Below are 24,354 nucleotides of genomic sequence, written 5' to 3'. Positions count from 1 at the left end.
ACTTCGTTAAAGCTTGGAACCTCCGGCTTCCCAAGAATCTATATCCTCACTTGATCAAATTCTAGATTAAGTCCAACCAGAAAATCATACACCCTATCTTGTTCAATAAAGGCCTTTAGAACCGCTGCATCATCAGAGCATTTTGTTTTTATCACCCGATAGTGATCCAATTCTTGCCACAAGGATTTCAATTGATTTGCATATTCAGTGATTGTTTTATTCCCTTGTTTTGCAACCATAGTTTTTACCTTGACCTCGTACACTTGTGCCGCATCATTAGCTTTGGAATAGGTTTGCTGAATTGCATCCCAAATGTCCTTTGCAGTAGCTGAAAACATGCATGTGTTACTTATTTCTAGAATCATGGAATTCCACAACCACGCCATGATCAAAGAGTCTTCTTCATCCCATGCTTCAAACTTAGGATCCCCTGGTTTAGTACTTGTACCCGTGAGATGGGTAATCTTTCCCTTGCCTTTCAACACTATGCAAATGAGTTGAGACCACTTAAGGTAGTTCTTTCCATCTAACCGGTAGGAGGCATGAATATTCTGCAATTCTCCTGCTTGTTGGGGTCGAATTACCTCTTCTGATTGGGCTGTAGCAGTAGTCTCCACGATTCCTGACATCTTGAAGGCTTGAACAATCAGCTAATCAATGATGATGTCAATAGGAAGCAGAAATGATGATGACGACTAGGCAAAAGTGAAACCCACAGAAGAGAAAAATTGGCAATGAAGGCAAACAAAAGTTTTTAAGGCTTTGATGAAACAAGCCTTGTTTGGCAGAAACAGAGGTACACGAGCTCAAAAAATAGAGTAGAACAAAGGTCTGCAAAGACGGGAAGATACCAGCAATGAAGGCTAGAAATATCAGTGATGAAGGCTGAAAAAAAATTGAAACCCTAAGGAGCCTAATTTGGCTTTGATACCATGTCGAAAATTGAAAAGAGTTATGTATTGATCTAAACATTACATGTGAATATATACAACAATCCTAGCATTCCTAAAAAGTAAATTAATAAATCAAATCCCATGATTTATGGGACACCCTAATAGAATAGGAAATCCCATGATTTATGGGACACCCTAACAGAATAGGAAACTTAGCTGTATAGGCCTAATTCTAAGGATACAATCTGTTACAAAAAGAATATCTTAAAATAGCTAACAAATTATACACAGTTTTCCCACAACAGTTAGTCCTAATTTGATTTTGTCCATGAACCAAAGTACTTTTCACTCTAAGGTTACTCATGTTGATAGTTCGATTACACCAGTTTCTGATTTTGGAAATATTCTCTCAATTCCTTCTATTCCCTTTTCATCTATGTTATTTGTGCCTAAATTCCGCTTCAACCTGCTATCAATTAGTCAATTAACCAAGTCTCATAATTGTTTTAAGACCTTCTTTCCTCTTCATTGTTTTCTTTAGGGACTCTAGACAAAGAAGAGGATTGGAGGAAGGCTTGAGAAGGATGACTTGCACTATTTCGATGAATGTTATTGTGGGTCCAATTCTTGTCATATAGCTTCCTCAATTTCTACTCATTTTCTCTTGATCAGTGGCATGCTCATTTGGGTCATCCATCCTTGCAAAAACTACAAGTTTTTCCTACGTTCAAGTTCGTTTCTCGTTTTGAGTGTTCTACATGTTAGTTGGGAAAGCATATTAGAACATCGTTTGCATCTAGAATCGAGTATCCTAGTAAATCATTGTTTTCTCTTATTCATTCAAACACTAAGGGTATGGGTACAACTAGTATTTGACTAGTCATCAGTATTTTGTATCCTTTGTGGATGATTTTTCACATATGACTTGGATCCATTTGTTAAAAGATAGGTCTGAATTTTTGCATGTATTTATTCAATTCCTCCAGGAAATAAATCAGTTTGGCATCGGTATTCAAATTTTTCAATCTAATAATGCACTTGAATTAGTTCAAAATGAGCCCCAATCATTTTGCATGGCCAAGGGAATCATTCATCAAACATTACGTATACATACCACTAACGAAATGGAGTAGTTGAACAAAAAAGTATGAGTAGTTGAACAAAAAAAGTAGATGTCTACTTGACATAGCATAGCACAATCTCTACTCCTTCATATGCATGTTCCCAAAACCTTTTAGACTGAAGTTCTTCTTATTGCAAGTTTTCTACCCAAAGATGTGCCCATCAATCCCTAGTTTCTAATCCTATTACTCATTATGTTTTAGTTCTTCACCTCTCTAGTTCTTACGTTCTTTTGCCTTCTCTATTTCCTCAGTTTCTATCCCTTCCTCGCATGTTGAAGCACTTGCTAACCCTAGGTAGAAGCATGCAATGGATGTAGAAATGGATGCCTTGACCACTCAAGGGACATGAGACTTGGTGGATCTTCCTCCTAGTAAAGAGGTGGTTAGATGTTGCTGGTATACACCATCAAATATCTTGTTGGCAGCTCTATCGAACAGCTTAAGGCAGGGCTGGACCGGCTGGTTGCCAAGGGTTACACCCAAATGTATGGTATTGATTATTTTGAGACATTCTCTCTTACTGATCTTATTGGCAGTTCATTTCAATTGGCCCTTACATTAGTTGGATGTGAAGAATGCCTTCTTTTATAGAGACTTGCAGAAGGAGAAGGTATACATGGAGCAACCTCCTGGGTATGTTGCTTAGGATGAGAATGGTAAAGTATGCAGGCTGCATAAGGCCATTTATGGTCTTAAAAAAACTCCTCAAGCCTAGTTTGACATTTTAAGGTTGTAATCTCTGCATTTGGCTTTATCTAGTGCTACTCTAATCATTCAAATTTTTTCTGCAAAACGGAGACAAGTGTAGTACCTCCAGTAGTTTATGTTGATGACATCATCACTGAAAGTGGCCATATTGGGTTTGTAGATGTCAAGCAGTGGCTTCAAGAAAATTTTCAAATCAAGGACTTGGGTATTCTGAGTTACATTCTTCATATTGAGATTGTATAGTGTATGAAAGGGTTGAATCTATCTCAGGGAAAATATGTGTTGGACTTGCTAAGTGAGACTAGTTTGTTGGGAGCTAAACCAATTGACGCTCCCATGGACCACAATGTTAAGTTGTCTAGGGATGTTGGACCAGACGTGACATATCTTTTGCAATGGGGGTGGTGAGTCATTTTATGGAAAATCGCAAACAACCACATTGGGATGTTGTTTGTAGGACTTTGCAATATCTCAACGGCTCTATGGCAAAGGTTTTATATAAATATAAAAAAAAAATTGGGATATTTTGGGATACTCTGATGCAAATTGAATTGGAACTGTTAATGATCGAAAGTCTACTAGTAGATATTGTACATTTGTGAGAGGTAACCCTGTTACTTAGCTCAGCAAGAAACAAACTACTATAGCAAGATCAAGTGCTCAAGGAGCATATCGAGCTATGGCTCATACTATGAGTGAGATTATGTCGTTGATGAGAATCAACAAGCACCATTAAAGGATCCATTGCATGTTCCAATTGGGCCTATTACTAAAGCAAAATCCAAGAAGATCAAAGAAGCACTTAATGGGCTGATTCAAGAGATTTGGGTTGATTCTAAAATGGAGCATTCCAAGCATGGCCCAAAGAAAGATGAAGGCGTAATAAACTTAATCCAAGCTATTGATGGGGCTGATCTTGCTTAATTGGGCATAATTTCTTTTGCAATGGCGTGGATTAATGGCTGTAATCAAGGTCTTAAATTCTATTTCGACTCAAATTTCGAAGCCCCAAAAGTACGAAAAGTTCGATTTCTATTTCAATTCAAAAAAAAAAAATAACGTAAATCAATAGTAAAGCATGGAATTCTTTGTGAAACTTTAGAAATGGTTAACAAACAAAATAATGTTAGTATTAGGACTAATATTTACAAGTTAAATACATCTATATTATGTATGAGGTGGAAAATTTATAATATAGTATGTGTATCAAACATATTAGTAAGATAATGTAAATTAAAGATATTCAGTTAATATAAATGAAATTCATAAATCATTCAAATATTATTTATTATACAAAAAATGATAATTTAGACATGAATGATTAAATAAAATGTTGCTGTAAGTTTATTTTTCATATAATTTTAAAAGCACTTGTAATAATCTTATGTTTCGATCAAAACCAATAAAAAAAAAAATTAGGAGAGAAATTTTACTTCACTCCTAAATCTCTCATTTGAATTTTGAGGAAATTTCATTGCATAGTTAAAATTTAGACAAGTTTTGCTAAAATTTTGAGATTTCGATGAATTTTAAACGATTCAATGAGATTTCGACGTAAATTAAGCAAGACGGAAATCGGTTGCCATTTTGATTTCGTGGGTAATGGAAACCGGAAATTCTGATGGAAAATTCGACAATTTCGTGGAAATTTAAGACCATGGCTGTAATTTCCTTAGAAATGGCATGGATTAATGGCTGATTATGGCTTAAGTGGGGGTGGAAATTAGAAGGAGAAAGTGGCTGATTACTTTCTAAATTTCAGACCAATTAATTGGCTGATTGACTTTCCAGTTCCATACCAATTAAATGGCTAATTGACTTTCCTATTCCATACCAATTAATTGGCTGATTGACTTGCCTATTTCAAACCTTCCTTAGGCGTGATTTCCTTGCCCAATACGATGCATTATTGGCGTGATTTTCAGCCATTTTTTATAAATAGCATGCACTCATTGTAATGAAAAAAAAATGGAATGGAAATTAAAATAAAAATGTGAGGTTTTTTTCTTCTATTGGTTCTTCAGAAAACTTGTGAACTTATCAAGGATTCTTTCTTGTGGCGTTCAAACTTTATACCTTCGTTTCGTGATTCAATTATAATCATTGGGTCGAGGTTTGTTACTTTATACATTTGGTTTGTGTTTCATTTATAAACGTTGGGTCGGGGTTTTCTATCAAAAATCTGAATTTTAGCTTTTTTGGGCAAGTATTCCAAAATTGTTTGTCGGGTCTCAAAGCGTGTCGGTTGAGGTTCGCATCGGTCTCTGAAATCTCTTATGTCAAAGATGGGATTCTTGGTAACGATGCCAGTAGATGTGTTTTGTAATAATCAAGCTGCCATTTATATTGTTGGCTATTCAGTGTTTCATGAGAGGATAAAGCACGTAGAAGTTGACTATCATTTTGTGAGGGATGCTATGTTGAAGATGGTTATGAGGACTCCCTTTATGAAATCTGTCAATCAATTAAGCAATGTTTTTATGAGGTCTTTATTTAAGTCTGCCTTGTCTAATGTTTGTTACAAGCTGGGGTTAGGTGACCAACTTGAGGGGAATTGTTAGAAGAGAATATGTTATTTTAATAATTAGGTTGTGTTACTAGAGGTATTTTTACGTAGATTCCAAGAAACAACCACTCAGTTTTTTTTTCCCTACCGTTATCTCTTCTTCTCTTCTCTTCTTCTCTCCTCCATCTCTAACTATACAACATTTTTATCTCCATATCCATATAGCCTCTATGTATCCTCTCATACCCTTTTATTATCCTTTTCAATGTTTCCATTCAAATCAGGTCCTATTAATGTATTTTTCAGACCCTGGTATCCCTTGAATAATACTATCTATATCTTCTCAAAATTGTCTTTCAAGGTTTTCTGTTAACGTATAGTTAGGGAGCATAGGCACTAATAATATTATTATCTCTTGGCCTAAAGTCATAATAATTTGTATGATCCTATCTCCTATTCTTTTAATATCTACCACACTATCTTTTAGGTCTTCGGCTACCATGTTTTTCTTTTCCGATGTACCATAGTATAAATCTAGATTTTCCAATTTCTCTAGCTTTCTGCCCTATCCACTTAGTATCTTGAAGGTAGAATACATTGACTTTTCTCCTAATCATTATATCAACTAACTCCATGCTTTTTTTCCCGTAAGTGTCCCTATGTTCCAAGTCGCTAATCCAACCCTAGTTTCCTACACTTCTTTCCTGACCCTCTCACATCTAGTAGGGCCTGTCCTAGCCCACCCTTTTCTGTTTTTTGTCACACCCAGGTGGTAGAAGTGCAACATGTCGCATATAGGGGACGCCTCAGTGAACATTTGGTAAGGATTCATATCATACAGATCTAAAAAGTTTTATGCTGGCTGTTAACTACCTAATGCAACCCTCCTTTATCCGAGCTTGGGACCAACTATGCATAGGGATAATTAAGGAATTTAGTGCCACAAAGGTGAAGTACAAGTAATCTAATCATTTGAGGAAAGATTTTTTTTTTTTTAAATGTAGATAAATGTGTAGTCCTTTATTGAAAATTAGACATGAAGCTTATGCATATAATTCTGTTTTCTGAAAATCCGGGGTGTAAAAGGGCTAGTGTATAAGATGGAAAACAAAGGCTGCGCAAGCCCTAACCTGAAAATTGGAGTGAAAGCTAGTTGTCCTTGAAACTAGGAGGTTGTTAGAATGCACATGAAGTTATAGTATTCTTGGAATTAAAAGTGTTCGATTTTTCAAGTTGTATAAAAATTCAAAATGTAAATTATGCAAGTTAGCTTTTAGGTCAGTAAGTGGTTGATGCAAACAATTTTATAAATTCAAAAAGAAAAGGTAGAAACTTGAAACCCAAAACCAACCTCTAAGTAATCAATTCCTACTCTTAACCTGTGTTCCCTTCAAAATTATCTAACGCCTGACCTAGAGCCAGGTCTAGGATCCATGCACACGTAATAAAAATAATTGAGCAGGGAAAAGATCTCACCAGTGGGTTCCAATGGTGATGAACAGTGATTACATATATGAGAGCCCAGCAGCAGCTTACCAGCCCTCAAACTATGACAGGAAAAGAGAGATATGGAGTGCCAGCTTTAATTTTGGGTGGGTAATAGTCAAAACAGCTCGCTGGTGATGGCATGATGGTAGTGGACACGGCAGTAGGAAGGGAGGAACGGATTTGGTTAAAGAAGAGGATATTAGCTCCCTAGTCAATTTATTCAAGACAGGATATATCGATTCGCAAAGTTAGCTCAAAGTGATGGTTGTGGTTTGACTACTCCTAGTGGTAATAATGCTAGTCCAAGAACTGGTGCTCGTGGTGGTCCCAGTGCTAGTTGTAGTTTTGGTGAAGGTGAGCAAGTTCAACTAAGTCATGTTTTTGAAGGAGATCACAGATTAGAATCTTTACTAGATGACTTTAACCTATGGGTTTTCCTCATTCTAGGCGTGGCTGTGGAGGTTGTGATAAGGCAAGCGATAGTAGTCAAAGGAGAATAAATAGGCATGAACATGGACCAACAGAGGACCCCTATAGAATCAGGAAAAGTTCTGAAAATTTTGGCATTAAGGAGTCAACTTCTCATAGCACCAAGAGTGAGAGGAGTTATTACCTCCTACGTGATTAGTCCAGTGCGTAAGCCCAGGACACTCGGTGATATAAAAAAAAAAGAGTGAGAGGAGTCATGAGAGCCATAACCCATATGGGACATATCAACATCTTCCACATCCACAATATTATCCACCACAACTCCACCCCATACTATTATCCACACTATAATCGAGGCTATCTTAAGCCTACATATGCTAATCCTACTCCCTTACCTATTCTTGCCCACTCTCCATATTCATACCCTTATCCACCACCACCCTAACCACAATTCCATGGACGAATGAGTCAAACCAAAAATCAATTCCTCCTGCACCTCAGAGTTGCCTCATCACCGCCATAATATAAGGAGCAAGCTAGAGAGATCATATATGGCTTCCATTAATTACTTATTTGAAGAAGTTGGAAATGGACCTGAAGTAACTGGAACTCTCTCATGATCCTCTCGATCCTGCTAGCCACCCCCACAGGAATTTTGCAAATAGACAGAAAATACAGCAGGATACTAGAAAGACAAGCTTGAATGAGAGTAATCCTACCTCCTAAAGAAAAAAGAACACCCTTCCAACCATCTAATTGCTTAGACACTCTCTAGACAACAGAGTATCAAAAACTAGCAGATCTAGGATTACCCCCCAAAGGAACTCCTAAATAAGATAACGGCCAATCCAAAGCAACGCAACCTACCTCCAAGGCTAACTCCGTACCATGCTCCTCCGTACCATGCTGCTCCGTACCATGCTGCTCTTCCCCAAATTGATCTTAAGCCCTGAAACCCTTTCATATATATGAAGAAGCCCCAGAATATTCAAAACAGATGACCTATGATCCTCTAAGAAAAAGATAGTATCATCCTACTTAAGACATTGCCCCTAAAATGAACAAAAAGGGGGAAAGAGGGGGTCTCCTTGTCAAATCCCCCTTGTAGCTCTAAACCAAGATTTAGGCTCCCGTTCACTAACACCAAATAAAACACATTCGGTATCATGCAGGTTCAGTGGTCATGGATATAGTGGTTTAGTTAGTGACCATGGGATAATTCAATATGGTACAGTGATGCTGACAAAGACCACTAAAAGTGACAGAGTCCCAAAATTACTACATGCACACAATTAAGCTATTGAAAAAGATGCACATGACTTGACACAGTCCTAAGTATTAATACAAGGGGGGATTATGGGGATGAACAAGGATTCAAACAATGAATAAACCAAAGGCACGCATGAAAAGTGCAGATTTTTTTTAGATGGAAGCAAGAAACTTAAAATATGCAAATTACAAATTTTCCTACAGATTTAAACATTATTCAAGATAAATGGGAGAACTTTTGGTTATGTCACCAATAACTCTAAGCACAACTCGTAATGAGTCCCAGCTCAGTCATGCAATTTTCTCACCCTAATTCCCCATTTCTAAAGTTCTTGCAAACAAATGAGATGCAGCAAATAGGTCAGTATAGGGAGCTGGCAGAACAGAACTCATCTCCCAAAATATGTAGCAAGCATTAGAACTGAATTTACTTCAAAATATAGTGCATAAAATCCAGTTTATCATGGAAAAATTCATTTTCTCAAAGTTTGGAAAGTTACAAAAGGTGCTGCCTCTGTTCCGCACGCGCGTTGCCAGCACATGGAACTTGTGCACCACCAGTGGTGGTCATCCCGAAATTGGTCTTCTGGCTGATGGTAGATTGAGGGATTCCAATGGTGGTGGTGGTGTGTCAAGAGAACTCTGTTAAATTTTTATCTTTGAATGGAGAGTAGCTGGGGAAAATTCAGGTGGCACATGGGAGCTTCCTGGCTATCAACAGCAATGAAATTTCAGGGGAGGGCCTCTCAGAAGTTTCTGAGGCTGATGGTGATGGTAAAGTTCTGAAATGATGCATGGAAAATAGTGTTCGAAATTAAGGGGTGCACTAATAATTTTCTGGGAAGTTGCAGGTTGATGAGCAGTGCTTTGGACTTTGAATTTTCCTTGATTTCTGTGCTTAAATTGTTGGAATTCTCTGGTTTGAAGCACTGTTAGCAGCAATGGAAGAGAATTGTCGTGGCTTCATAGCTGTTGTTCAAATTATTTATTTTATGATTCTTCAAGGGAGATTGTTGTGGGAGTTAAAACATTTATGGTGGATCACTCCAGACAAACATAGATAATCAGGTTTGCTATGATACAAATTGATGTTGCACAGATGCAGAAACAAGAACAGAGAGAATTGAGGAGAGTAACAGAGAGAAGAAGAGGGGAAAAAGAAAGAAGGTAGAAGAAGAGAGACTGTGGCGGGACAGAACAGAAATAAAAACAGAATAGAGAGAGAAGCAGAAAGAGAGGAGAAGAAGAAGGAAGAACAAGAGGAGAAAAGAGAGGGAAACAGGGAACCAGTTCCAAATTCAGATCATAACTGTCCAATAAAACACAAAGAACATAATTGTCCAACACAACACAATTACCTAAGTACTGATACCCTACATCTAATTAAAAAAACACACAAAAAATTAAACACCACAAACTACAACCTAATACATGCATAGTTTCCTGAATCTACACCAAAAATAAGCACTCTAAATGGGCTACCTAAACGGTATAGGTGTCCTCCATCACAGGGAAAGGAAAAACGCCTTGTCCTTGATCTACTCACTATGTTTTATATAGTTTGGACACAAAGAAATGCTAGTGCTTTTGAAGAAACAACTACTCTCCCACAATGCTCAAGGAAGATGGCTTACAACTCTTACAAGTTTGTTCAGCAGGCTGTGTATGCTGGACACACACAATTTTTGACTTCTTGGGTACCCTAAAACCACAGCTGGGTCATTACTTCTTGTTTTTTTTTTCTCAGTTCTTTGCTTGTATGAGAGGCACCCCCTCTGTGCCTTTTTAATAAAATCCCACTTCACTAATGAATTAATAATCACCGTCATTGTCATTGTCGTCATCATCAAAGCCAAAGCTTTTTAACTTGAAATAAATTTCAGCTTTCAAGCTCTCAATTGTATTTATGTCATTTTAAATTTTTTAGTATAAATCATTTTTTCTGAACAAATTTTCCCCATAGTTTGATCAAATTTAGAATAAACTATTATTTAAGGGTTTCATTTCAATTACTTAATGCAAATGAAAATAAGATATTTTTATATAATAGGAGGTGTAAATGGAAAAGGCAGTAGTTTAACTCATCTGCCCAAAACACTATCCTAGGCCTTCCCTTCCTGTGAGGAAAAAAAAAACACATACACACAACCCACAGAGAGCGAGAGAGAGAGAGAGAGAACTAAAAACACAAAACAAGCATGTTCATTAAATGCATCTTAAACATTATAGGAAAAATGAGTCGGCAAACAGAGTTTTGTCGCTCAATCCCAAAGAACATTCATTAAACATCTAAACCTCAACTTATAAAGTAATCCAAAGCATTTCCGCTTTCACCATTTAAATCTAGAAATATGATCAAGAAAGTCAAAAAGAGCTCCATATAAAACAACCAGCAGTGCACAAGCTCCCAGTTGGGAATCTCAGTAGGGCATGATGTATGCAGCCTAATAATAAAGAAAGCATCTGAGCAATCACTACATTTGTATTGCAACAGTTATTAATAATTAAGCAGAAGTAATAGGATCAAGACTCAAGACAGTTTTGTTTTGCTTATTATTATATTAACCTTTTCTCTCAGAACACTTTTCATGAATGTTCCTTTCTCACTTGTGGGCAATGAAGTAGGCCAACCAATCTGCAAAAAGAAATACAGTAGAATCACATTAAACACATCATCTGCCAAAGATACATACATAGAGCTATCTGTTAGCATTTTTTTTTTTTTCTTGAAAATAAAGAACAGGAACACACCCTGTTAAAAAATAATATTAGCATCCTTTCCTCATCACCAGAACTCTTCCTACAGGTAGCGCAAAATTCATCATAATCATTTCTTGAGATAAAAAATAACAAGCACTAATCAAGAAGTAGATGATAAAACTGAAAATGTGTTATCCATTAAAACAAAGATAAACTTGTAACGTTCCCATGAGCATTAGATCCAGGAGGGCAAAGTATGATTTTTCAGTGAAGACAATTAACTGAAAACACATTTTTAATCAAGTATATGACTTTCATGAGCTTCAGGAAAAGATAAATTAGAAACGACATTAAAAAGAGTCACCCTCCAAGCTTTCTGCTGAAGAGAAAAATTAATCTATATCAATGAAAAGGAGATTGATAGACTTTTACAAGGCATAGACAGGTCATTTTAGTCCAAAATATAAGATAATAGTTCAATAAAGCAACCCATATAATCATTACAAAAACTTTATTGAACTCACACCTTACAAGATCAAAATAGATAGGTTCAGTCCAATTTGCACAGTCCAACCCTAGCTTTTGAAATGCTGATAATATCAAAATAAAATAAAATAAAAAGAATATGTTAGACTCATAAGTATTAATTTGCTAACTAAGTATGATTAACTATGCATTAATAACTGCAATACAACCTAAATCTCTGAGTGTATTACATATTAATTATTACGTCAGCGCACCTACATTGAAAGCCTGGCAGTTGCCCAAACGGTACAGATCCATAAGGACCCTGAAAGAAAGTAAATTCATTAAGCAAAAAAGTGCAATTATTTTTTTATTTATTTTTTTCTATTATTATTATTATTTTTTGTCGAACAAAGAATTATATTAAGGAAGAAACAAGAATTACAATCAACAAAACAGAAAAGGAAGATTGAAAAAAGAGGGATGACAGGATATCCTCCCATATCAATAAGAAAGCAACTAAACGGGAAGTAAAGTAGAAACAAAGAAAATCAATAAAGTTGAGCCAGCCAATCTCGCTGCATGCCTTACAAAGAAACATGCCAGAAGAATCCCTCAGCCAAACACCAAAGAGATGCCAGAAAGACCAGTCCACTCCAAAGCATATTCCTGGAAGTGGCAGCCCCTTAAGTCTTTTTATTATTAAAATTGACATATGAGGGCAGACCTGGAACTATTTAAGGCTCCAGGAAACTGCGGCCTTTTTTTTTCCCTCTTTCTTTCTTCTTCTTTTCTTCTCTTTTCTCTTCTTCTCTGCTCCATTTTTATACAACATGGTAATAGAGGATTAATCTCCTCTAAATGTGATTTATCAGAACTGTTTTTCAGATACTCAGTTTTGTTTTTTTTTTGTTTTTTATTCTTATCTTCCCCTAATTAGTTATCAAATCTGGTTTTCTAGTTGGTTTGAGAGTCACTTAGGGACACTTTTCATCTTAGTTTGGTTGTGCAGCATCCTTGGTTCGATGCTGTGTGCATTTGTCGTGATTTGCTGGTGTGAAACAGTTATGTTCTGTTTTGGGTATTCTGCTGGTGCTGTTCTACTGCTCACCAGCTGGTTGTGGCATGATGAATCGATGATGTTGTTTTAATGCTGTGTGTTTGTGATTGTTTGCTTTCTTGCAATCGAGTATAAGTTTCCAGTGGCTTTGATTGGTGTTCAATGACTGTTTCTGGCTCTTGCCTGCACTGGCTTCTAGCTGCTATCAGCAATAATGCCTGCAGCTGCTGCACCGCCATGTTGTTTATCAAGCGTTTGTGGTGCTTCCTGTGATCTTCCTTCTCTTTCATAGTCAAGTAATTCATCATACAATTGTAAATCCAGTTTTGCGGTCAGACTGCCTCTTTGGTTTAAGGATCTTTGAAGTTATGAAGTGCTGCTCTGTGCCTGTGTGATGCCTGAATGTGCATAGTTGTTGTCTATTCATTCCCTATACCGGTGTGCACTGATTGTACAGTATAGAGCGTGGTTTTTATGGCCTCTACAGAGAGAGCTTCATCTTATACTGGTAATGAACAGATAACAGCCATCAAATCCAACTACCTGTTGTGGTCTACAGCAGTGTGTGTGTTATTAACTCAAAAGGGAAGTCCAATTCATTGCATTCTCCTCTATCTCCAGACTCCAAGACTTAGAAAAATTGGATGAAGGATAAAAACATATTGCTTGCATGGTTGTGGAATAGCATGGAGCCACAATACTAAAAACATGATGTTCCATAGAACAAACAAGGCCGTATGGGATGACCTTCGTGAAAGCTTGCTAACAAGATAAAAAATCACAATCGTGGTTTTGATCTATATGAAAAGTTCAAAATATGACCAAAAAAGTAGGTCCATTACTGAGTATTATAGCACTTTGAAGGGGGGAGGAACTCAACATCTATAAACTAGTCAATTCCAATGTTGAGATGATTAAGTGGCAAAGGGAAGATTTTTTGGCAGCCGGTTTTTGTGTGGGTTGAGCCCTGAGCTTCAACCCATCCGCTATCAGACTCTAGTGAGTGCACCCATTCCATCCATGGAATGAAGCATATACTAGAATCCAACGGTCACCAAAGATGGCTCACAGCCTTCTTCTCAAGCTTCTTCCCATGATATTTCAACCATGGTTAGCATTGCCTCCAAACATGGTAAAGCTTAGGGACCAAGGGCAACGTTTGGAAAATGGTCATGCCAGAGGTAGTTTGTCAGAACAAGGAGTTCGTCATGGCAATTATCGCATTTGCACACATTGTCGCAAGGAAAACAATACTATTGATTGCTCTCAAGAACCCCATGGAAAACCAACTTGCGCCAAGAAGTTGTAGTGCTGAAACAGAATTCTGAGCTATAAGGGAGTTTATGTGGCTGAAGTCTCTCATGTCAAAAATGGGATTCTTGGTCATATGTTTCGTCATAATCAAACTCCATTTATATAGCCAATCCAGTATTTTGTGAGAGGGCAAAGCATATTGAAGTTGACTATCATTTTGTGAGGGATGATGTGTTGAAGAGAGTCATGAGACTCCCTTGGCGAAATCAGCAGATTAGTTTGAGGCGACGTTTTCACAAAGCCTTTGTTTAAGCCTGCCTTAATTAATGGTTGTAACAAGCAGGGGTTAGGTGATATTTATACACCTCCAACTTATGGAATGTTAGAAGAGAATATTTTATTTGAGTACCTAGGTTGTGTGAGTGGGGGTATTTTTGTCCTTTCTTTTACAACAAAAGAAGATTTCATTAATAGATAAAGAATTTACAAGGGGGAGAATAAGATATCTCCCAAAACAAACTGAGACACTCCAAAACTAAACAAATAAAATAAAAAATAAATAAATAAAAAAAATAAAAACCAAGAGAAGAAATTATCAAGTCAGCATGTTCCTCCGATCTCTTTGAAATTCCTGGAAGCTAGCCTATCTAAAAAATCCATAACCAACACACCACAGTGAGGCCAAGTACTTATTTTTTTCCCAACCAGCATCTGTTTAAATTTTCCTGAAAATATTCGAGTATTACATTCCATCCATAAACCGACAGCGAAAAACCACACTTCCATAAAGCTGCCCTATCCTTCCTTCTACCAAAGCCTACGAAGGATATATCTAAGAAGTCTTCCATCGAAGGAGGCCAAACCTCTCTCCATCCCATAACTCCAAAAATCATATTCCATATCCTCCAAACAAATTCACATTGCAAAAGATGATGAGAAGCTATCTCAGAGTTCTTGTAACAGGGCATACATACATCGGGAGAGAGAGCCTTCAAAGGTCTCCTAATTTGCAACAAGTTATTAGTATTTATCTTATTAAACACAACCAACCAAGTGAAAGCCCTTATTTTAGGGGAACCTTGGCCTTCCAAATAGTAGAATAGGGTGGGAAAGAAGAGTTGGAACAAATCAAAAATTCAAAAAAAGATTTTCAGGAATACACTCCTGACTAGTCCAAAGACCAAGAACGAACATCCCTCCCTGAAGAAAGGTCACTCCATTCAATAATAAAAAATATGACAATTCCACCATCCACCTATCGTTGGGAGGCCTCCTAAAGTGGAGATTCCAGGAAACCAAAAGGGCTGCTCAAGTCACCAACCAAAAAAAAACAGAATGGCTTTATTTTGCTCAGAGCTTAGATGATAGAGATGAGGAAAAGAAGTGGAAAATGGAGTGTTTCCCAGCCAAGGGTCTTTCCAAAAACGGATATTAGAATCCCTCCCCACCTCAAGTTTAGTGTGAGGGGTGAAAAAGGGATAGATCTGAGAAATGGACCTTGACAGACTCCCCAAGGAACATCTTAAATTAGCACTGGTATACCACCTGTTGTCATCCATCCCAAACTTACTTCTTATTACTTTATGCCAAAGGGATTATTCTTCCAGAGGGAAGCATCGTAGCCATTTAGCTAGAAGGGCAATGTTTTAAGACAACATCTTGCCAAGACACAAACCCCCCTTCCTTTTTAGATCCACAAACCTCAACCCAACTCATTAGATGGTCCCTATGAAACCCTCCCTCCCCCCCCCCCCCCCCCCCACACCGGACCACAAAAAATCTCTTATAATCCTCTCAAGCCTGCTAGCAATTTCCACCGGAATCTTAAAAACAAACAAGAAGCATAACAGGATGCTAGCAAGACAAGCCTGGATTAAAGTAATTCTAACCCCAAGAGAGAAGAGGGCTCCTCTCCAACCATCTAATCTCTTCATCACCCTTTCCACTACCGGTTTCCAAAAATCCGCAGCTCTAGGGTTACGCCCCAAAGGGGCACCGGACACCTATATAATTCAAAGGCCAAACCAGAATACCATACCTTACTTCCGTGGCCCACTTCGTGACACACTTGACTGTCATATTCAAAGCCGCTAAACCACTCTTCTAAATTAATTTTAAGAAAAATATGAAAAATATGGAGAATAATAATAATAATAATAAAATTATTGATAGAATAATAATAATAATAATAATAATAATAAGAGTTTCTAAGAGTTTCATTGATAGAATAGGAAAATGACAAACCAAAAAGAACATTAGAAACAACCCAATAAAAATCTGCAAGTAGAGTTTTATTGATAGAATAGGAAAATGACAAACCAAAAACAACATTAGAAACAACCCAATAAAAATCAGCAAGCCCTATCATTTCAACAAGGAATGCCAATCACACTGAACGTCCGAAAAGTGCATCCCCCTGAAGTTCCCGTTACCGACACACCAAAGAGAAGCCAAATGTTGAATCTTCTCTCAAACTAGTAAGAGACAACTTCTTCCCACTAAAAATGCACACGTTTCGTTCCATCCACAAACCCCAATAAACAGCAAATAAGGCACAATTCCATAACTCCTTACCCTCCTTTTTCCTGCCAAAACCAACAAAATGAATTGCCAAAAACTCCTCCACTGTCTTTGGACAAACCCAGCATTCCCCAAAATAATTAAATAGCCTGTTCCAAATCCTCCAGGCAAAATCACAATGGAAGAAACAGAACAATTAAAACAAAGCACACATACGTCTGGAGATAAAGTCTTTAATGGTCTTCTAAATGGTCTTAAATTTCCACGAAATTATCGAAATTTCCATTTAAATTTCGGTTATCCATCACCCTCGAAATCGAAATGGCAGTCGATTACATCTTACATAATTTTCGTTCAAATTTCTAAGAATCATCCGAAATTTATCGTAATCTCAAAATCTTAGTGAAACTTGTCGAAATTTTAATTATAGAATGAAATTTCCTCGGAATTCAAATGAGAGATCAAGAGTGGAGTGAAATTTCTCTCCTAATATAATTTATTTTTTTATCGAAACAAAAGATTATTGCAAGGGCTTTTGAAATTATTTGAAAAAATAAACTTACAACAACATTTTATTAACCATTCATGTCTAAATTATCGTTATTGCTATAATAAATAATATTTAAATTATTTATTACTTTAATTTGTATTAATTGAATATGTTTAATGTACATTATCTAACAAATACGTTTGACACACACATTATATTACAAATTTTCCACCTCATACACAACATAGACGTATTTAACTTGTAATATATTAGTTCTAAAACTTATATTATTATGTCTATTAACCATTTCTAAAATTTCATAAAAAAAATTTCATGTTTTACTATTGATTTCCGTTATTTTTTCAAATCAAAATCAAAATTTCAGTCGAAATTTTTGTACTTTTGGAGCTTTAAAATTTGAGTCAAAATCAAAATTTAAGACATTGTCTATAACAAGTTATTGGTTTAGATCTTATTAAGCATAACTAGACAGATAAAAGCTTTGACTTTAAAGGGAACTTTGGCCTTCCAGGTAGTTTTATAGAGAGGAAAAGAAAAACCAAAGCTAGTCAAAAACTAACAAAAAGATTTGTACGAATAAACCCCAACGGAACTAAGGACAAAGAACAACTATCAACTTCCAATGAGACTCGACAATTATTCAGCAAAACTAACAAGGAGGATAGCTCCTCCATCTCCCAGCCATTCAAGGGTCTCCTAAACTGAAAATTCCAAGAAGGTAAAGGACGATCTGGCTCCACAATGAAAGAAAAAATAGATCCTTATTGTCCTAAGCTTAAGCAAAATAGGCAAGGAAAAGAGATGGACAAAACAACATTCACCAACCATAGGTCTTTCCAAAAGCAAATATTGCAGCCCTTACCCAATATAAATATAGTATGGGGAATAAAGAGGAAATAAATTTGAGAGATGGCTTTCCAAGGACTTTCCAAAGAACATCTAAGACCCAAATTGGTATCCCAAGCGTTCCCATCAAGTCCAAATTTACTTTTTATAACTTCATGCCACAAGGAAGAGGCCTCCAAAGGAAACCGCCAAAGCCACTTGGCCAAGAGAGTTATGTTTTTCGACACCAAATTACCAAGACCCAAGCGACCTTCTTGTTTAGGCCTACAGATCACACCCCCCCCCCCCAACTCATCAAATGATCCCTAACACTCCCCCACCCCTGACCAAAGGAAATCTCTCATGATTCTCTCTATCCTACTAGCCACCCCTGCAGGAATTTTGAAAATAGACAAAAAAATATAGAGGGATACTAGAAAACAAGCTTAAATGAGAGTAATCCTACCTCCTAAAGAAAAAAGCGTCTACGGATACTACGACGTGGATCAAAATTTTAGGATCTAGCTAGATAATTATTATACCTTGGGAGAAGTCCATACAGCAAAATGAGACCCCTTCATAAGAAAAGAGTTATTGTTGCTTCGCTTAGCCACTCTCTCGACAACAAGGTCCCAAAAACTAGTGGATCTAGGATTAAACCCCTAAAGGCACTCCTAACTAAGATAACAACCAATTCAAAGCAACGCGACCTACCCTTAGGGCTACTAAGTCCTTTTTATTATTAATATATGTTAAAGTTTGATATACATTGTTGGACCACAACCTTACAACTTAATCTGTTAGGTAAAGTGGTAACCAAACATGGTGTCAAAGCCAGGTTGCCACGAGGTCATGGGTTCTAGCCTCGTTGCCCATGTTTATTGTCTGTTTTCTAAGAATTATCTTATTCCCTATAATGAGTGTTGTTTATCATTTCTCTCTCTCCACATGTTGTCAGGCTACACTCGTGGGGGGAGTGTTAAGGGCTAATATACATTGTCGGCTAAACTAATAGCTTAGGCTTTTAGGTAAAGTGGAATCTAACAATCTATGAAAGAGCAAACCTCAAGGTGTACATAAGGCTTCAAGTAATTGCCGCCTTTTTTTTTTCTCTTGCTTTCTTCTTTTCTCCTCCTTTTCTCCCTCTCTTCTTCTTTTATTGTCCTTTTCTCCCTCTCTTCTTCTCCTTTTCTCCCTCTTTTCTTCTCTACTCCATCTCTAACCTTACAACATGCACCAAAGAACACCACAGAGCCAAAGAATTTTCCTTTCCTTTCTCTTACCCAAAGCCTCCAAACATAGTAATACAAAAATGATCCAAAGAAGCCAGTCATACCCAATTTCCTCCAAATATCCTAAATAAATTATTCCAAAGTCCAAAAGAGAAGGGACAATAGCATTGATCTTCAAGAACTTTAGCTTTCCAAATTAAAGAATATAGGCCAAAGGAACTGACATTACGGTCATGGATCAAATGAGAGAAAAAAATTTGCACGAGAAATCCCCACAAAAATAAAGATCCCAAGAACGTTTATTTTCCCCACCTAGACTTGAAAAGAATCAAGCATAATAGTCAAAGAAGCAAACTTATTAGTTTCTCTCTCATAGGTTCCTCCTAAAGCGAGAGTCCCACAAAAGGCCACTCTCTTGCAAAATGAGGAAGGCCACACAATAGAATACTCATGAAGATTAGAAGGACTAAACAAATGAGGGAAAATAGTTGAAGGCACATTGTTGATCCAATTGTTCTCCTAGAAATAGATTCTTTCCTCATTACCCATTTTATAATAGAAGTTAGGGAAGAAAGACCGATAGATTTGAGACACAAATTTCCAAAGACTATAACACCGAACTCTATCTCCCCTCTCTATGCTCTTCCTCTGGCTCTGGTTTCTATCAGCTTCCCATGCCTAAATCTTTCTCAAACTCCCCTTTTGGTTTCCTTTTAACTATTTTTCTTTAACCTTTTTCTAAAACCTAGTCGTGTGCACACACCATGCACAACCGCCAAGGCTAAGTGGCTGCCTTGCACTTTCCAAGAACAAACCTATCCTTCATCTCTTCGTCACTATTCTAAGCTAAACAAAACCAAACAAAGGCCCTAAAAATAAAATAAGTTATGCATAATAAACATCAATGCAAAGCAAGAATTGTGCTAAACAAATGTAAAGGAGAATATGGAAGAAACGACATAACTTGTACTGGAGGAAAAAGGAGATAAACCCCAAAGTCGAGTCTCACCCCAGAATTCTCTTTAAAATCCAAAATTAGGTCTCTAAGGGTTCACTTTGAATGACACATTAAATACAAATTTCAATTTGTCCCAACAAGACAAAATCCTTTTGATTTCCTCCTTCTAAAAATTGAAGATTGGCCCCTTGCTTTTAATTTGAATCATAGGTGCAACCACAATGGATTCAAAGGGTATTTAGGAATTTCCCCAATTTTACGGTAAACTAACTTTGAAGCCCTCCAAAACAAAGACAAGACCCTTCTCAAGTCGACCAAAGGCAAAGAATAATCAATGATCCCAAAATTGAGAGAATGGACACCAATTAAAAGTAGTTTGGTCAAAATGGCGACAAGTAGACTTGTTCAAAACTAGGCATGGAGGAGAACCTCACATATTGCTGCAAATAAAAAATTAAAAAATAAAATATATATATATATATATATAAGAACTAAAAATAAAGAAAAATCCTTTTGATTTCCCCCTTCTTTTAAAAATTGGAAGTTGCCCCCTTGCTTTTAATTTGAATCATAAGCACAACTGCAATGGATTCAAGGGGCATTTGGGAATTTCCCCAATTATAGGGTAAATTAACTTAGCAGCCCTCCAAAACAAAGACAAGACCCTTCTCAAGTCGACCAGAGGCAAAGAACAAGCAAATGGTGTCCCAAAATTGAGAAAATGCACAGATTAAAACTAGTTTGGTCAAATAGCGACAGGTAGATTTGTTCAAAAGTAGGTATAGAAGAATGGTGGTTAAAGGTGCAAGGCGCACTGAGGCGCAGAGGGTACTTGGGGCCCACGAAGGTGAGGCGCACAATTATTAAAATTGTGTACAATGCCTATTTGGTGGGTAATTGATATAAAAATACATCTATAGTTATATTAGAATTTAAAATGCCAAAATATTCAATAGTAATTATGACAACCAAGTACCAAGTTCCAAGTGAAACAAACATAGTTCAACATAAGTAATTACGCATGCAAGATTTCAAGCTTTGAATTAGAAATGAAATAAAATTGCCAAGCTAAAGGCCCAAAAGCATCTTCAATATCAAAAGAAAAGAGTACAATAAGACAGCAGCTAAATTCAGTAAAAAAATGTTATATAATAATATATTTCAGGAAAATGTATAGTTTGTACCCTGCATTTCCAAACAAATGACAAAAAAGCAGCAAAATTCAGTATAAAATGTTATATATTAATTATAAAGTATACACTTGCATTAAATTACATAATTAATTACACAGTACATAATATTAACTTATAGGCTTAATGCAAGTTAATATTATAAGAAGAAGCAGCCAACAGTAGGCAGCAGAACTGACGAAGAACTGAAAAAAAAAAAAAAAAAAGCAGAAGCCGAACAAGAACTGAATAAGAAGAAGAAGAAGAAGAAGACGACGACGACTTACAAGTTTGAAAATTGAAGCAGCCTGATGACTCAAGAAGGCTTGAACCTCGATGACAAAGGGCTCCTGCTGGTTCAAGGGCTCGAAGATGAACTGACGAAGGGCTCCTGCTGGTTTGAAGGCTCAAAGATGAAGAGTTCCTGCTGGTTTGAAGGGTCGAAAACGAAAGCCTCATGTTGGTTCGAACTTCAAAGGATCGAATACAAAGGGCTCCTGCTGGTTTCATACTGCTTCAAAGGATCGATTGGTCGAAGACGAACTTCTCCTGCGGGTTTCGTGCTGCTTTGAAGGGTTTAAGACGAAGGGCTAGGGCTGGGGCTGGGGCTGGTTCTGGCTATGTTTTATTTCTTAACAGTTTCAAAAATTTCAAGGCGCGACTCAGTGTGCCAGAAGAATCAGTGCACTTCAGTCCGCCTACCTGCACCTCTTGAAGGTCGCCTCGCCTGAAGAAGGAGGAGGAGCTAGCTTGGTCGCCTCGCTGCACCTCGCGTCTAGAGGCACGCTTTTAACTACTATGTATAGAGGAGTTCCTCAACTTTCAATCTACTGGAAAAGGTTGATGTAGGAGCTTTTTTTCAGCTAGAGGAGAAATCCCAAAATTGAAGCTGGTGGATAAAGATTATTTTCGATGCATATGAGAGCGATTGCCTTTGGTTCTATCAAGATTGGAGCAGATCATTTGTTACAGGAAGTTCAGCAAAAGAAGCAATACTCTGTGATGATTGAATAATTCAAATCAAACCAGAAGGGCAATTTTCTGGAGATGTGTCCATGATCAAGCAGCAAGGGACATGCAATCTTTATCCCTAGAAGTTTGGAAGGGGAGGGTGAAAAAGGTTTATGCCAGTGTTGCAGGTGATTGCAGGTCAGAGAAAACAAACAAGTGAGAAGCAAAAGACATGGGTCAACCTTTGAGGTCTCATAGTTGCAGAAGGCTGAAGGAGGTAATATTCGATAGTTCGAAGTAGCAAAAGGTGGATGGCAATGCTGGTACTGTGGAGGTTCCCAATTGGTAAGCATTGGATTGGAGGAAGATGGTGGTTCAGAAGGTTTCAGGGAAGCTAGGGTTTGTGAGGGCAAGGGGTGATCACATGTGCAACCGAGAGTGGAGTGGGCTTTGGAATGGTTGAGCCAGGAATACTAAATATTATTGTACGTTTAACCCAGTTATTTGGAAATTTGCCAGGGGCTTTCAAGGGATTTTACCTATATGCAAACAATAGATGGCAATAGATGTGTTCAGGCGCAGATTTAGTTTTCTAATACACAAGGGAATTTGTCTAGCCAGAATGTAACTGCCACTGCTGTCATTGCGGCACCATGTAGCTGTCCAACAGAATCCGGGGACCTCTTATACAGGTGGAGAGGGCATACAGATAGAAGATCTGAAGCCCAGCATGCATCTCAACAGATTGGGAGTGTGAGGCCCACAGGAGGATGGTTTCAAAAAGTATGGGCACAGCAGGATTGGTTTTGGACAAACCCTGAAGGTGGAAGAGAAAGAGATTTGCAGCATATTTTCACTGGAAAGAGTTGTTAGTGCCAGTGGGCATCATGAGCTTTTGTCTACTGGCCAGCGAGCAGCGAGAAAGGATGTTTTGAATAGGACGAGTTTTCCAGAGGTGCTCCCTTGGAGAATGAACATCAGATAAAGGTTGCAAAACTGCAGCAGATGGAGATTAATCTTGTTGGCATGTTGCTGATCAGTTTTGAGATTGAAATGGTGCAAGTTCTAATAACAATAAGGTGGGGATGGATGGGGGGACAAAATTTTTTGACTACGAGGAAGGGCATAGAATAAAGGAACCACTCAGTTAAGAAGCAGCAGATGCGAGGGTTGTTAAGTTTTTGAAAAGACATAGTGATGACAATTTTTGCATCAAGGAGCTATTGAATGGGTTGAAGATATATTCAATAAAGAAGGTTAGTGAAGAAAATCCTATTGAGAAGAAGAAATGGGGTGATGAATCTGACAAGTAGGGTGAGTTGTATAACAATTTTAATTGTGATGGAGGATTACATATAAACGAGGTTCGTGAACAACTTGGGTTTTGATCAGATTCTTTTGGTTTATGGGTGATTTCTCCTCCAAGCCTCCACCTCCAATGGATGATTTCGACGATGTTTCCGTTATTGAGAATGATGGAAGAGGAGAGGAAAGAGACAAGATTGAGCAGACTGAGGCCGGAATTTTTGCTGTATCAGGGTCTCTCTTTCAACATTTGCTAGATCAAATGGGTTTGTGGTCAGCTAATCAAAAGTGGAAGGAAGTCCATCCAGATGATGGTAAAAATACAGCCAAGAAGGGAAAATGGATATTGGCTAATTTGCAGTGTTCTAATAACTATGATGGAAAGGGATTGAAAAGGGGGTTTTCTCAGGTAGCTTTGTTAGGTTTTTTGGATGATGAACAGTTCTGTTTGTGAGGCTTTTTTTCTTTTTCTGTTTTCTTTATTAATGATTTCTTGTCCTCTATTGTTTGTCTGGGTGTCTGGGTGAGAGACCAGGCTGGGAAGGTTTCTGAATCTAGTTCCAACATGCTTGTAACTCCCTTACACAGAATATGCATAGCTTAAGTTGTAAGAAGCAGGAGTCACTTATCGGTCAAGGAAGTTTAAGTACGACCAAAGGTGGAAGTGGAACAACAGCCTTACAGCTATTTCTTGATGTGATCAGTTTTGTAAATGCACTCAGAATAGGAGCTGAAAAGAAAGTTTCAAAATTTTAAAATGCATGATCACTCAATGCTGAAATAACATCCTCAAATCCTCCCAGCTCTGATAACCTCTTGCTGATCCATGATGACCAATTATCAGCTCAAATATGGGTATTTTATTTCTTGAGCAAGGGAAAAAGGATCATTCAGCAGGATTGGAGGAAACTCAGCCAAGTTGACGGGTTTATATACCCAGCCGAAAGTGGCATTGGGGTATTTTTAAAGCAACTGGGCCAACTTTTG

At 37.4% G+C, this 24,354-nt stretch overlaps 1 protein-coding gene across 4 annotated transcripts in view; it reads right to left on the bottom strand.

Annotated features, from left to right (window-relative positions):
- Positions 1–24,354, bottom strand: part of LOC131160220 (uncharacterized) — a 101,881-nt gene that overhangs the window by 75,185 nt on the left and 2,342 nt on the right. For 3 of the 4 annotated variants that reach the window (XM_058115651.1, XM_058115654.1, XM_058115653.1), the window contains 4 exons: positions 11,858–11,907; positions 11,644–11,707; positions 11,169–11,217; positions 10,984–11,052 (listed from right to left, as the gene is read on the bottom strand). In XM_058115651.1, coding sequence (XP_057971634.1) covers positions 10,984–11,052; positions 11,169–11,217; positions 11,644–11,707; positions 11,858–11,907 — 232 coding nt within the window. The remainder of the gene's footprint in view (positions 1–10,983; positions 11,053–11,168; positions 11,218–11,643; positions 11,708–11,857; positions 11,908–24,354) is intronic. The other variant, XM_058115652.1, reaches the window with a different exon arrangement.

Source organism: Malania oleifera, chromosome 7 (genome assembly GCF_029873635.1).
Source record: "Malania oleifera isolate guangnan ecotype guangnan chromosome 7, ASM2987363v1, whole genome shotgun sequence".
Classification (NCBI taxonomy): domain Eukaryota; kingdom Viridiplantae; phylum Streptophyta; class Magnoliopsida; order Santalales; family Ximeniaceae; genus Malania; species Malania oleifera.
Note: the sequence above shows the minus strand (reverse complement) of the source record. Positions and strands in the feature narration are given on the sequence as shown.